Source organism: Aythya fuligula, chromosome Z, assembly GCF_009819795.1.
Source record: "Aythya fuligula isolate bAytFul2 chromosome Z, bAytFul2.pri, whole genome shotgun sequence".
Classification (NCBI taxonomy): Eukaryota; Metazoa; Chordata; class Aves; order Anseriformes; family Anatidae; genus Aythya; species Aythya fuligula.
Genome location: NC_045593.1, coordinates 54,124,534 through 54,140,807, shown reverse-complemented (window position 1 = coordinate 54,140,807; position 16,274 = coordinate 54,124,534). Strand labels below are relative to the sequence as shown.

Below are 16,274 nucleotides of genomic sequence, written 5' to 3'. Positions count from 1 at the left end.
CAATTGGAAATAGTTGGATCTAGCATCTACAGAATAAGAATATGGTGCCTGCAAATCCTGGAACAGGTTCTCTAGAGTTATATGCTACATTCATGAGAAGAGTGACACAACTGCTAGGCACTCAAGATTTTGGGGTGGCCGTCCTATAGATTTAGGTGGGTGGGAGCATGGGGACACAGTACTGCCCAGTGAGGGGCAGAGTAGAGGTCTGTGTGGAAACCTTACACCTGACAGAGGGAACGACCCACTTGAATGAATATGCAGCAGCAGAGAGCTCCAGGGAGACCAATTCCACCTCAGAAGCATCAAGCTGTAGTGTTTCTTAGGCCATTATTTAGTTGTCTTATTAAATGTGTTCTCTGGGTCATGGGGCTTTCTAGAAAATCCTCTTAGTTAACTTGAATTGAAAAGAACTAAAATCCCCCAAGCTTGCGCACACTAGAGCTACTGCAGGTTGGCCAACTCTGCTTGAGTAGGATGTTCTTTCTTCCTGTGGCTTAGGATCTACTTTGGATCTTAGGTCTTGGTTCATTTCAGTGGTACTTAGGCTACAAAAGCAATTGTGAACATGCGATGTAAAGTCCTATGGCTCCTGCAAAAGTATAATCCTACAACTAGATTGAATATCAGACTTCAGAAAATGTCATTTTTAAATTAGACTACTATATCATAGCAAATTTAGCATTTCATAATTATTAACTGAGCAGTTTATAGTGAAAAAAAAAACTGCCTTCCTTAATCTTGGGCAGAAAACAGCAACATTTTTCCAATCTATTTGTGTCATTCAGGAGTCTTGGTCTCAGCACATTAAAAGCACAATTTAGGGTGCTGAAAAGATTTAGAAAATTAAAATTTCAGGTAAGATTACCTCATACCCTCACAGAGATGTGACCATTTGAGAAATATAGAGAAACTGAGAAATAATAAACTAGCAGAATGGCTGGAAAATGTACTTACAAAGATTAGCATTTTATGCAGAAACACTGAAAAATTGAGGCTGTTAAGGTATTACAGCAGAGTTGTGGTTATCCCTCTAGAATACTATAGCTTTATTGAACTCCTGCCTTATTCCTCCTGTAATTTCTTAGCCAAGTACATTTTGAAAGTATGAGGCAAAGGCTATCTAAACAGAATTTTCCCTCTTGAAATTGTCCCTCTTGCCTTCTAAAGATGGCAGATCTGAAATGGACACAAGGCAAACTGGTGTCCCATACTGAAATGCTTGCCTTCTGAAGTGCAGAGACCACATCTGAGTCATGCCTGAGGCTGCTCACAGTATGCCCAAGTTGTTCTATATTCACCATGCATATATAAAACTATTAGCCGATGAAGTAAGTGAGTCACTGAGACCTTTGGATGGGGTCCTTGGACCATCTGGGATGTTTGGAAGGACAAAGAGTTTACCTGTGATTATGCTCTAGAGAAGTGTCTTCAACCTTTCATCAATCCAAGGCTCCACCAGAGTTTCTTATTCCAAGGATCGTTCTGCACAGTGTTGATATAAGAGCTCTCATGCATAGCTATATAAAAATTATCCTCCACTTTTATGTTAATTCCTTACTTCTAGTTTCCTCCATTTACTTTGCTTTCCTGCCTTCAAAGGAGTGAATGTGTGAACACCGGAATAGAGCAAGTATATTTGCGTGGAACAGATGTACTTTCACAATACTTCCATGGACCACCTTCTGATATCTTATGGAACAAGAGTGGACCCACGACCCTCAAAGCCTCTGCAGCAAAAAGACAGATGGCGCTTTGGTATCTCCTGACACCTCAGGGTGCAGCATGAACTCCTGGCCAACAACCCCAACCTGCTTGTACATGTTGCATAGCATGTGTCTCTCACATCTGCCCTTCCTCTTTGGAAAAACTGGTTAGATCAAGGATATTGGGAAAACACCAGGTAGCAGGTGTGATATCTGTGCTCAGGGAAAAGATGCTATAGGGTCTACCAGCCAGGCATAAAGGATGTGCAAACTAGCACAGTTTGTTCTTGATTTTCATTTGTTCTGCAGCAGTGGGAAGCACCAGCGGATAAATTGTGTAGATGTGCTGACTAGAAGTAGAAGTTGAACTGTGGTGGTTCATCACCTCTTGGCCACAACAGGTTGTTCTGTGGTTTTGTGTGTTTGCAAAGCTGGAAGCCAATGGACAGTCAATGTAAATGTGTACCTTCCAGTAGGCTTCATCACATAAGCTATGCTGAAATTTCCACTGTCAAAAAGGAAAGCCATTTCTTTGAAGGAAGTTTTCTTAAAATGGAGGTTCATCTGATTTCTTGCATTCTTTTTCAACCTGTTTTTAGAGCATCATGATAACTGTATACTACAGGGCTAATCGAATCACTGCCAATATAAACCAGTTAGCCTTGCACCTTGTTGGGGTGGAGGATTTGTAAAATGCTGACCATTGGCCTCACTCTGACCTTGTAAAAGGCCCTCAGCACAACTTCTAACTTCAGAACTCTTCAGGACTCCAGGGCATATTTATGAAGCTAGCTTTTTCTCAGCAATGAAGCCTGAAGATAGCAAGAGCTCATCACACATTAGGCACACTTGGCACAGAACCCTACTGAAGCTTTTTTTTCAAATGAAAAAAGAGCCTTCCAAAATCAATTACAACTAGATATCACTGTATAGTTCACATTTACACTTTTGTTTCCTATGACAGTTATGTTCTTTAACTCTATGATTTGCTCTGTAGTTTGCAAAAGCTTCATCAATAGAGCTAAATTAAATTAATTACCCGCAACACTTGGTGCAAAATATGAGCTTGCCTTTCAGCCCCAAACACAACATTTGCCTGAAAAAAACTCCCATTATTATCTTCCCTCCCCCTTTTAAATGTATCCTTTTGACTGTGTTGGGTGTAATAATAAGTCATACAAATGCTTCTTCATTGATTTTTCTGGTTAAATATAAATGTACCCTCACTGGACTTTTTCCAACAGTGTTGTTTTAAGATTTGTAGCAACTTAAGAAACCTGATGTTATAATGCAGATGCACAGTAGGCTGAAGTGGTGGGGTCCAACTGCCATTGCCTGGGGTTCTCAGAGTATGTAGCTGTGTGCTCTTCTTCCAGTGCATTTCAAGGAGAGGTGTACTGGGCTGGCTCAAGTGCTTATAGCTGAGCATAACACCTGCTGCGAGGCAAGGGCATCTATGCCTTTGTCATGGAGGCAATTTCAGAAAAACTCAGGTTGGTGTCTGTAACCTAAAGATGCCTTTAAAAATCCCAACCAGGGATAGGAAACTAAAAAACTAACGAGGAGGGAAAACCCACCTCTCTCTCTCTCTGTGTTTTCCGGGTAGGAAAATTAATTTATGATCCACATATAATTCTACCATAGTTTTCAGCATTAGTTCAGTAGCAATTAATGGATATTTTATTTTTATAATATCTCCTTTTAATTTTTTTTTTCTAAGACAAAAAAGCATAACTGTGCTTTTCATCACAATACAGAGAAAAGGCCATTTAAATCTAACACTTGGTAAACTTAAACACTGTAATAGCATAAATAAATTAAAATTCATCATTACCAGAGATGTTTTAAAAATAACTCACACCAATAAAGCTTTTAAAACAGGAGGATAAAACACAGACTTGAATGCTGGAAGGTCTGGTCTCCAGTCAGCACCCTTGGGATTTACATGGGTAGCTTCTATGATGAGCAGTATGAATTATGCATGGGCATTTTTCATCCATCACTATATGAAAACCTATGCATCTCTTCAGGCTCCAAAATGTCCAGCATATGCTAACAGCTTTTTGTACTATGTACTAATGGAAATTAAGCTAGCCTATAGACTCTGAAATATTTCCATGCTGGCAAGCAATCCATCAAAAAAATAGTTCCTATAATACTGATCTTAGATCATAGTACATTCTGATGCCAGTGACAATTAATTATGAATAATAGTCATGAAATAAAATGTAAGATCTAAGCAATTTTCTTCGATGTTACCTTTGACTTTGTTATAGCCAATGAGACAATAAATATTCAGTGTGCTTTCATTTTTTGCACTGACGATTAATAATAATTAACCCATCCCTCCATGGGAAAGCTTCTAAGATGATCTGACTGCAGTGCTGATTCTCCCGGTGATCTAACATAGATTGCTCTTTGTGCGCCTGTGCGTGCTACACTTCTTTAGGCTATTAATCTGGCTTTGAAATACTTGATCTCTTGCACCTGTTACCCACAAATAAATACTTCAAGCCCCATTGTTGATTCCATTTTCCCTCCTTTTCTTTTTCTTTCTGTGCTCTCTTTGCTCTGAAACTTGGACAATGAGAAGAAAGAACACTTTGATCCTGTTCAGAATGTGCTCATTAGAAACAATGTAAGCATGTCAATTACCTTTAACTTGTTCCAAAAACAAAACTCATAGATAAACAGTTCATCTATGCATCCCTTGCATCCCTTTACTGAAGGATTACTGCTTTTTTTTTTTTTTTTTTTTTTTAAATAAAATGTGAGACTTTCAAAATGCCATTTTTGCACTTTTACTGCTTGATGTCAGTGGGAAGTCCGTACCACACCATTCAGTGTTAATTTCACAGCGTTCCTAAGTCTTGCATTTCCCCATAACCTCAATGCCAAACAATCCAGGAGAGTACTGCAATAGCTTTTTGTTATCATTTTCATGCAACAAGCAGAGACAATCAATATTAGGCCTTAGGCAACAAATCTAGTTAAAGATATAAAAAAAAAAATAAATTGGAGGAAAGATGCAGCGACAAGAAAGCAGCACCGACTGAGCATGCTTCTACTGCGGCACAGACAGAAAGGTAGTGGACGTACTGTAGAAGCTGGCCATTACGTAGTTTTGGCAGCGATCACCAGTAAATTCATTTGGGCACCTGAGAGGAAAAACAAACAAAAAAAAATGGTAGAGAAAAAACAGAGAAAAGAGAAGAGGTGAATATATGCTAAGAAAGAAGCTCCTTCAGTGTGAACTGATATGACTTGGTGAGTTCACTTTCAGAAACCGAATCTCGGTTTAGTGTGTCAAAACACCTCACAATGTTGAGAGCAACTCATTTGCTCTGTGGAAACGAACATGAAATTCCCCCCAGAAAAACCAGCCAAAACCAAACCAATCCAGATCAAAGTGTGTAAGATCAAAATATGTAAGAGAGAAAATCACCACTTCAAATTCACAAATTGCTTTTAGGATGCACTTTCCACAAGGCAGCGAGGACACAAGATCTGTACAGCACTCATCTCCATGAGTTTGTTCTTTTAGAGTAGCAGTTTACACCAGTTTCCCAAACAAGAAAGCTGCCAGTGTGTGCAATAAATGCATCTGCAAATGGATGGAAGATCAAAAATCACAGAAATGAGAAACATTTTGGAGGTCAATAATGCCATGGTGTACAGATTTTACGTTTGAAAATCAAGTCTTAAATTAGTGTGTAAAGAGGCCGGTTCCAGCTGAACTGTGAAAACACCAAGTACTATTGATTTTGTTGCTGTAGTTGGGGAAGAAAGCAAAGTTCAGATTATTTTAACATACTTTCTTGGTTTTGGATTTTCATGGGCAGAGTTTCAGTACATCTTGCTCCAGTGAATCCAGGTTGGCACCTAAAGGGCAAAAACGTGATAAGCAATAGTACACCAAAACCACTGCACTAACAGACTGATATCTGCTGGCCTATGGAGATGGTAGTGCATTAAATGACCTCCTGGTTAGGTGTTAGTGAAAAATGACCAGAAAAGGGGCAAGAAAGTGTAATCTTTCTGGAAGATAGCACTTCACAAAATTTACTGCAAAAATCCACCAGAGAAAAAAATAGGAAGTCTTTTAGTTTGCCTGTTTTGAAAAAGAAGACCTAGCAAAAATGTGTATCAACTCATTGCTTATTCCATGTCATGAAGGGATCAGATTGAGTTTTTAAAATTTGCAATGTGCTGTATAACTGTGATTTATACTGTTGCAGTCATACAGAATCTATGAAAATACCTTCATTTCCCTATTTCTGTAATGACATATTGTGTCTCTGAGTAGTTTCCTTAAATGGGAGATAATTAAAACAGCAATCACAGAAAAGTCAAAAAAAAAATAAATCCAAAAAGTCACAACAAAGTGAAACACAAAGGCAGGAGGTATCTTCAACATGGCTGACAAAAGGAAAATGAGTCAGCCTAGCCAACAGGTAAGGCAATTGGGCAGAGGTGCTCTCAAAATTGGAAGCTCCGTAGCTGTCTGCCTTTTTATTTCATGTGGTCTTCTGTGCAGGTTGCCCCTTGGTCACATTCCACTTCCATGCCTTGCTTATCTTCCCTTAGGCTGCTGGCTGTCAACTCTTCCTTCATCTTTATTCTTGATTTTGAGGCAGAACTCAGCAGTTTGCCCCCAAAATATTACCATAGCAATGGAAGCTCCTGTACTTCTGATACAAATCTGAATGACTCTCCACCACATTAAAAATATAAAGACTTCAGTCTTCTTCCTTCTTCTGCTATGCACTCTTACTCAACACATAGATGTTAATAATCTGCTATCTCCTTCCTTGAATCCATCTCACTTTCATTGTCTCTTTCTGACAATATCCATGAGCTTTGCCATGGTGCAAGAATCTCCCTCTCTTCTGCTGCTGTTGATTGGGTGCTAACTTCTGTTTCAAACCTCCTCACCATTTACTCTTCACGGGATGAAGAGCCTTTTTATTTGCAAATGAAAGTTGTTCAGAACAATCCTCTGCCTCTTCTGTCCATCAGAATTGCCTTGTGAACTGAAATTGGGCCTGATCAGCAGATGACCATTGTCAGACAAACACTAGTATCTTATTCAAATAAACCATGGAGGAATTACTTTGGTATAAGAGTTTACTCTTGGTGTAGCAGAGTTTACTCTGGGTATCTGTAGATGATTCTTTGGAGGTGATTTCCTGTAATGATGTATATTTGTTTATTAAGGAAGGGAGACGATGTTCTTCAGAGCCAAGATCGTATCTTCTGACAAGCACACAACGTAGAGAGATCCCAGTCTCCAGAGACATATTCAGTTGAGAAAAATGCAACAAGGATTAATTTTGTTGTGCGAAGATGATAATTGCTGGGCATGAGAGGAGACTGCATTTTGATCTCTGTTACTGATTAAGAGTGAAAATGCTTTACCCCCTTGATTTCAGTTTTATTTTGCACATCTCATTAAATATCTATCCTTGGAAAGCTGGTATTTGCATGTGCACCACCTTTCACTTCACAAGGATTTCTCCCTCTTGCTCTTCAGGCCCAGCCCTTCATAACTTTAATAAGCATGGTGATTAAATGTCTTGGACTTTACTCCTGCCGCTGGCTGATGGTGTTTGCTTGTTCAGTCTGTGCTTGCTTTCAGATGTTGGTGCAGCTGTGGAGGTGATGAAAAGAACTCAAGCACTGATGTAGAAAAGTTTGAAATTGCTTTCAGAGGAAGATGGGTCAGTCCCATTGAGATGGTGCTGAAAAGAGCTCAGATGTTCTTGTGCTTGTACTTACACCAAAACCATTGTCAGCAAATGAACTACAGCATCTGCCACTGAGAACAGGTCCAGGGCAGGACAGTGGAGACAAGAGATGAAATGAGCCTTCTTATTATTTTGTGTGAATGCTAAAGGCATTTCATAGCTCAGGTGTAAAATGCCACTTGGTTTCCGGAGCTCTTTGGCAGGTTGTTTCCTGTAGACAGTGCTCTTACAAGCACTTGTAATGGTGTCATTTTGGAAACATGTCCTACTCATTTTTCTTATTTATTTTTAAGTTCATTACCCACCTGCAGTTTTCTATTAGGACACTAGCAAAAAATGGAATCAGGTAAACCAGGGCAACAGTGATTCCTTACACAAATAGATGTTTGTATGACTATAGCCTTATAGTTTCCTTTTGGCCTAAAAAACAGACTAGTGAGATTATTCATTACAGTATTAACTGGGTAGAATCAAAAAGAGGTTAAAATAATTGCTCTTCTCTTCTACATTCAGTATTCAAAAGGTTCAGTTATCTGTATGCACTCAGAAGGCACTTCTCAGAAATTCAAATGCATTTCATCAGTGGTTTTTGGTGGGAAGGGAAAGGCTGAATGGATCAAAACATCACAGTTACTTTTCGTTCACTGCCTATAAGCAGATATATTGTAGAGTGTTTTTTTTTTAAAGATTTATTTAGTAGGCTGTTTCATAGCTTATGCCAGAACTAGTATTTCCATTCTACCTTTTAAATGAGCAACTTCAGAGCTTTTGTTAGCTTTGTTGAAACAATTTTTCTCTTTTCACCATTTTCAAGAACTTTCTGTCAATTTCTATCCAATCAAAGCCTTTGAATGAAGATGCGGATAGCAACTGGCTATGTCATTAAAAAAATGTAATTCACTCTTTTGCTGTTAAGAAAGGCAGGAGCATTAGAGAGAATTATGTTCATCCAGTGAAAATTGGAAGTAAATTCATTTCTTCAGTAAGAGCAAAAGCAGTAGAAAAGATGATCTCTTCTAGTAAGGAATCAATTAGTCAGACCAGCAAGGCCTTCATGGTAGAATTCTTCAAAAGAACACTATAAAAGCATAACAGTTATTATATTCATATACATTTTTCTTCAGATAAGAAGGAAATGCTAGGGACTCTGGTCTTAATTTTACATTTATTGAAGAAACTATATATTTTTTTGTCTTCAGTGGACTGGTGGACACATTTCTAACTGGACAGAAATGACATAAGAACCTCAGTACAGCCAGTAACATTCAAGCTTCTGAAGTCTGTACCATTTTCCAAATGTGACTCATGTTCCTGTGAAATGTCTGAAGATTTTGCACATTAATTTACTTAGGTAGTCTCAAAGTTTCCTTTTTCATGTTTCACGTTTTGAGATTGTTTTGTTCAGCCTGGGACCATAATTAAAATAAATGTAGGAAACATACATGTAACCACAGATGTAGCTGTACAATGCATTAGTAAGTCTTTGCACATTTCTTGAGTATTTCACCAAGTTACCTCTTAAAAGCAAAGAATTTTCTTGAAGTTCACACTAGGAACCATGAGAACAAAATCAAGTCCAGTCTGGATCATTATACTATGTATTTTACAACAGGATTTTTTTGAATACATAGGTCTAGATTTTAACAGATTTTTTTTTTTTTTTTTTTTTTTTTTTTTTTTTTTTTTAAAAAACCAGAGATACCACGATACCACTTGGAAAATTCCATGGTTGTTGTGAATCTGAGTCATGTTTTTTTGGTTAGGGATAAAACAAATTTAGAATGATATGGCTCATACTTTAGAAATTTTGTTTTTGCTTTCAACAGATGGACCATATGGAAAAATGTGAACTTGCTACTGAGGCAGAAATATGAAGAGCAAGTACCATATTTCAAGCATTCTGTTTCCACAAGCATGTTCGGAGGGAAGATTTATTTTCTCAGAACAATGAAGGCAATGTGTACTGGATAGATACTTATTTTAATTAACACTGGAATACTGGAATTAAATGTAGACATCTGTATTTTTAATGAAACGAGAACTGTATTTTGTCTTTTCAGTTTCCCAGCACACCCACTTTCAAGTACTCACACTTTTATTTCTTATGTTGCTATATTGCATCTTGTTTTGCTACGTAACACAGTTTCACTTCTGGCAAGTATTAGAGGGCATAGCAAAATGCCTGCAAAGTATCAGTGCCCCTGACTGTCCACAAGATAAGAATCCTATTCCACTGCTTTACAGTAAATGAGATTCACCCTCTCTGATTTTACAGCTATGATGCTTTTTCCAAATATGTCTAGGGCCACCCAGAGAGAGGTACATCTGCCAAATTTGGGAATTGCCTTTTCTTTCAACTCCAGACACAGAATTAAGAGTTATTTCTTGTCTACACGGGAGAAAATAAATCTCCATTCCATTGAAATGTATCTGAGAAAATTAATTAAAAAAATTAACCAACATATAACATCAAAGAACACAGTCAGATCTCTGCCTGTATACATATACATGTACATATATATGTATATAAAACAACAACTTCCCAAACAAATGAAAATTGGGTAGCTCTGAAACTGTCAAGACAGTGCTAATTATTAACAAATCTGGGAGATGCCAAACACTGCTGCCATGTGCTTTTATTTATTTATTTATCTATTTATTTATTTATTTATTTTTGGATAAGAAGTTAAAACAGGGAGGTAGGCCCTGGTACGTGCCCAGGAGTGTCATATCAGAATGCTCATCGTGTACTGCTGTTGTATAATGATCACGTAAATTTAACACAACTTTCTCTCTCTCCCATCCAGCCCACCAGAGCCAGCAATTTTTCCATATTCAATTTAGCTAAAAACAAATTGAAAATCAATTAAATATTCATCACTTTCTGCAATGATGCGATCTGTGAACAACCAAAGCAAAACAAAGCTCATAAAGTGCAGGTAACATCAATCTACAAAACAAAAGAAAACTCAAAAAGCAGAACATTGTAGATTTTTTTTTAACAGTGCCACACAGTCTGTGACTTTCTTGCCTAATGAAAGTATCGTAGACCTTCTGCTCTCTCACACATCACACATTACAAGTACTGTTATTTGATTTTTAGCCAGAGAAGACTGAAAACTTATTACAGCAGACAACGGTTTCTGCTGAGCAGTCTCTTATCTGCATGAAAAAAAACCACAACATCCTCACAAAAGTTCCTCCTTTCCACTCAGTCCTGCTAGATCCCAAGAATGTTTCCCAAGGCATTAAGTGCCAAGTCTCCTCTGAAGTGAGAGAAGCAATAGCTTACCAAGACTGATTTAACTCCAGAAGTAAATACTTCATGATGTGATACCAGGCAGGAGGTGTACTCTGATGCTGTAGTTCTTAACGGCTGCTCTCCAAAATAAAGGATTATTGCAACAGCCTGCTACAGTGCAGGCCAGGACTTGAGAAAAGTGCACAAGCACAACACTTAAAACTAAACTCATGTTCATATGTTTTCCTGAATCAAAGATTCTCAGATGAAATAGCAACCTCTACCAATTGCCTTTACATTCATCGCTTTTTACGCATTTAGCACCACAGCAAAAATCCAGCTGAGAATCCATTCTGATCAGAGAGTGTTTAGTTACTACAGCATACAATAAAAATAACCACATTTTGTCATGTAGAAAGGTCACTTATCCAAGGGAGTTACCAACACATTTTTGTTTGTTTGTTTGTTTGTTTGTTTTTCCCCATTTGTAGTGTACTTTCTTTACAGCACCTGTTTCATTATGTCTAACATAAGGCTTAAATTGTGTTACTTCATGCCATATAAACATCAGTGAGGCTTGCTGTGCCTTTAACCTCATGGAAAGATTTCTTGGTTAGTCTCTGATATGCCTCATATCCATATACTTAAGAAAGAAGAAATATCTAACACCACAAGTATAGCAGAAGAAAATTTTCAGGTGCTTCTTTAAAGAAGAAGTATTTATGGAACCAGGTCTCTCCACCAAAATAAGCAAAGAGGATTTCTTACCTGCACAGGTATCTTGGGGGGTTTGGGAGGTCTTTAACCATGTAACACTCTCCCCCATTTACACAGAAGGCTTTCTGCTTTACGTCACATTTCGTGAGATGACTCGTCCCAGTTGTAGATGTAGAAGTAGCTGAGAAAAGACAAAATGAAAATACAGATCAGAATGGCTTAAGCTTTTTTTCCTGTCTGGTAAGTGTACTTGTATGTGAGGGAAGACGTAAGGCCAGGGAGTATTTGGCATATATAGCGAGTTCTCTATCTGCTGCCACCACAGTTATGAATTGTTTGATACCATGTTTTGTTGGCTGATACACAAAGTGGAGTTCAAAAGCCACTCCTAGCCTAGGAGGAAGGCAGTATTTCTCTAGCTCCAGTCCATCATGCAACCTGAAATTTCTGCAACACTCAGGTATGTGTAATTGAATCAGGCTGTGTGACTTATATGCAGGTACTTATATCGTGTTAATCATTCAAGTGATTTGGGGGTGTGAGATTCATTACAGGCTGTTGAACTCTGAGTGCATTGTTGATATAGCTCATTGTTGCTTACATTAATAAAGTGAGGCCCTGGATGAGGTTCCTTCCTGATATTACCTTGAAGTAGGTGTTTTCCATTGGAGGTTAACCTGTGGCCCAATATAGAATTGAAACAGACCCTTGAGACTGAACCACTCGGTCCAACCCTTGCATTTTACTAGAGGAGAGGATGACTGGCTGAATGCCTCATGGCTATTCCTCCACTTACAGATGGTCTGACACAGAGCTGTTGCTGCTCTGCCTTGACCCTGTACAAGGCAGGGAGAGTGCAAGAGGCTGGAAGCATTGTCCCTTCTTATGCGTAAATGATTGCCACCATTGCATCCACAGGAGACCTTGAACTGGAGGCCAGCCTAGCTACTCCTGCAGATGGGCTTATCTGTGTGAAGTTACAACATTCTGTTAGATATTGCTAGGTGTCTAGCTTGCCATTAAATGGAAGTACCTACAGTGTTTCTTACCTTGCTATATTTAGGGAACACCTAGGGTTGGCAGGAGCAGAGTTTGGTAAAAAAAAAAATTAAGGAGGCTGACAGGGTAAGATGAGAATAAAAATAGCCCTAGGATTTGCTGCTGCAGTGCCTGTCAAGGAGAGGAACGTGTCTTGGGCCAAAGGGAGCAGTACTGTCTGAGAGGGAGTGCTCAAAAATTCACTCTGTCTGCATTGCAGCCATTGCTGGTAACCCCTGTTGTGAGGTGAGCTACCAGCTAATGGCAGCAGGGATGATAGGGAGATGCTCAGCTCCTCACCCTGCTCTGTGGCTGCAAAACTGCCTCCGTGAGCCAGGTTACACCTAAGACAGGCATGCACCTGCTAGGCTGCAGACACAAATTGCAGCCGCTGGTGCAGCAACCCCATAGTTTGGATACATTTTTCTGTAAACATTTTTCCCTGAATACTGCCAAAACAGGATAGGCATGATTCAAGCCTGGAAACTAGTCAGTCTCCATCTCAGGAACCATGACAATGTCGTGCTGTGTGACCTCTGGCAAGTCACAAGCAAAGTTAGATTCACTTTGTTTGACTTTGTCTAAAACTAAATCATTTAGTTGTAAGACTCTCTACAGCCCAAGAAAGCTGCCCACCTTATCCTCCCAGTGGGTGCGATAAATACCTCCTGACTGTGTCTGTCTGTCCACATTAACTGCAAGGCAACCTTATGCCCTTGAGAATGTTCCCTAATTTTTTATGTGGTCCAAGAACCATTTTCTATATGGTCCTTTTTTTAGCTACGTCCAGACCTGTAGAAGTGAGAAATTTTCTTACAGAGCTAAACAAATCCCAGTATTTTTCTTTCTCTTTCTCTTTTTTTGTTTTTGTTTTTGTTTTTGTTTTTGTTTGTTTTTTTTATTTATTTATTTTTTTCCCCTGTTTATTCTGAAAGATAACTTCTACCCTGAGGTGGAACAACTGTTTCATCTACTGACCGATTCTACTGGAGTTGACTAGAAAGCTGCAAATGCTTACACAAAAGTTGCCTGATAGTCAAAGCCTTTTCTAACATGAAAAGCACTCAAGGGGCGTTTGTACTAGGTAATGTATGACTTTCTAATATTTGCTGCACACACTGAATCCAAAGAAAACATGCTTTTAGCAGATCAGCTGTTAACAAATACCACTTATGCATTTTGAGATCTTTTTTTTCTTTCCTTTTTTTTTTTTTCTGCGAATAAGGATGAAGTAGTCCCTCTCACATTCAGTTTTCATGTGTTTCTTATCATTTTCCAAGTAAAACTGAATTTTTAGAACTTGACACTGGGGAGAATGGGCCATCTTGGTTTTCATCAGTTTTTGAATGTTTTTTTAGTCATCTTGTTTCAATGATATATGAGATATTTCTGGTATATTTAAGTTCTCCCCTATTGTTCCATCAAAATCCTTTCTGCCTGTACAGTTAATGTCTCTCAAACCCCTTCCCTGCTTTGCTAACCATCACCAGCATGGCAACTTCTTTTTCTTTCTTTCATGATGCCTTGTTGGCATGGGGTGCTCTCCAATAGGCTGAAAGTGCTCTGAAAAGTGCTCTTGTGAAGTTTTCTGAAACTCAAACTCTCCCTGCTTCTCACTGTTGCATGCACCCATCGTATCATGTCCCATCAGATCCTGATCTTGACCGGGGCCTCTGGGTGCTAATGAAACACAAACATAGAGTACTAATTCCTCGAAATAACAAATTCCTTTCTCATGGCTCCTCAAAGCATGATGTATAACCTCTCAGATCAGGATAAATTTATGCCTTGTCTAGAGACAGGAAAAGGGGTCATGTTTTAAAAGTAGTCTGACACTTTTTCAGCTCGCCTGGGTTGAAACAGGACTTTGCACCCAATGTTGACAAAAGGCTGGCCAACAGATTGTCATCAGCTCAGCGGTGAAGGGTCGTCTATGCCTGATGTCTGTGGGTTGGCCACCATCCTTGACACGAATCTTAGGACAGGAGCTTTACCTTCTGCCTTTCCCTCTACACTGACTTGAAAGGAACCTTGATTATAAGCTCAGAGGAGGTGCCTGACATGACAGGATAAGGCATAACATGACCTCAGATATGACAAAACCTGAGTGAGTGAATCCCATCTGTACAGTATGACACATGAAGCATTTGTGAGTTGTAACAGGTAAACTCACTTTTAAGCTTATCCCTACTTATAGGCTATCCACAACTGTGTCCTTTTACCTCATTAAAAGACTTTGTTCTGCAGGAGAGGCAAGCACTCTGAGGATGTCCTTGAGCTCAGAAAGCTAATGCATTAATTTGTGAGTGAAAAAAAAAAAAAGAAAAAAAAAGAAAAAAAAAAAAGCAATATTGTCTGTGGTGTTTCTGCCAAAAAAACCATACTGCTACCCTGCTGGCTAATGGAATGCTTTAAATTGAATTATGAAGGTAGATATAGTAGCAAGTGGGCTCATAGCTATCTATAATTGTTTTCATCATCTTGCTTACTGCTTTTTCTTTAAGCAGCAGTTCAATCAAAAGCAGATCACAGTGGAGTTTCAAAGTAACAGTTATTTCCCAGCTGATGTAAGTGAGCTTTGGATAGCAGCAATTGCTCTGAACTGATTAGTAGAGATGGGAATAATCTGCAGTTTTCAGAGAAATCCCATGATATAAGGGCTTTACACGTATTTGTGAGGGGTGCCTCTACCCTTCATTTTTGGCATCATATGTTCAAAACCATTGTATAAATCTCGCACAATAATTTTCTCTGCATTACTGATTCACTGGCACTGGAGTCCCAGTCTGACTGAGCTTTGTAACTGCATGGGGTGAAGGGAAGAAAAAAGTCTCCAGGGAGTTAATTCTAGTATTAGTTTTTCTTTGCAAAGGATGCACAGTTTTTATGGCATAAAGCCAGTATTCAGTGTATGCACTGTAAGTCTATTTCACAAATTAAATACAAGAAACACTAACTGTGGTTTTGGGTTTCACTTAAAGCCACATAACGGAAGAAATGTGGTGTTTGAGAGCAGGTGTTCATCCGAGCCCATTCCACACAGCCCATAACTACCCCTAAAACACTGCATTTCCATAGTTCTCTAGCAGAGAGGGACTTGGAGGATGTATAGTGGGAATGACCAGCAGGGGTGAGGTAAAACACAGCTGTAGACCACATATCTGAGTGTTGTTCTTTATCCACCTAGCCAAAAGTCATACCTCTTTTCTCTTCTGTAATATTTCCTTCAGCTACACAAGCACAAGCTAGCCAAGCTGGTATGTCCTACAGTCCAACATGGAACCCCTTGCTTACTGAAAGGCTAAATTACATGCTAAAATGAAATTTGAAAATGTCATGCATAAGATAATGTCTGAAAATGCTACACACTACCTTTTATTATTATTATTATTTATTTTATTTTTCTGCATGCAGAAATGCCGTACTCAAAAAGCAACTGCAGGCAGTCTGAATAAAGTCCCCACTAACGCAAATATTCACTTGGCAGTGAAGAACAATGAGGTATGTTCCCCTCCAGGGGAACTGCCCAAAGCCTTTAAGAAAAAGAGAAATAGATACAGCATTTTTCAAAAACTACTATCTGAAACTGGAATTACTGCTGTACAACTACCTAAGGACTGTTTCACATCAGGCAGACACCACTTCACATATTTCTGAGCTTACCTGGGGGATCTCTGACCTGTTTTTGTCCCGGAAGAGAGAAATGCATTCTCGTTCTCCCTCTTGCTTTCAAAGACCCCTTCTGAAGTACAGTGGTTATGGCAGTTGGACTCCCAGGCTTGGGCTCTGGAAGGAGTCCTAAGGTATCTCTGAGTACAGACTGAG

At 38.9% G+C, this 16,274-nt stretch overlaps 1 protein-coding gene across 5 annotated transcripts in view; it reads right to left on the bottom strand.

Annotated features, from left to right (window-relative positions):
• Window positions 1-16,274, bottom strand: part of NRG1 (neuregulin 1) — a 102,296-nt gene that overhangs the window by 18,037 nt on the left and 67,985 nt on the right. For all 5 annotated transcript variants that reach the window (XM_032205416.1, XM_032205418.1, XM_032205419.1 and 2 more), the window contains 2 exons: window positions 11,463-11,592; window positions 4,806-4,864 (listed from right to left, as the gene is read on the bottom strand). In XM_032205416.1, the coding sequence (XP_032061307.1) occupies window positions 4,806-4,864; window positions 11,463-11,592 (189 nt within the window). The remainder of the gene's footprint in view (window positions 1-4,805; window positions 4,865-11,462; window positions 11,593-16,274) is intronic.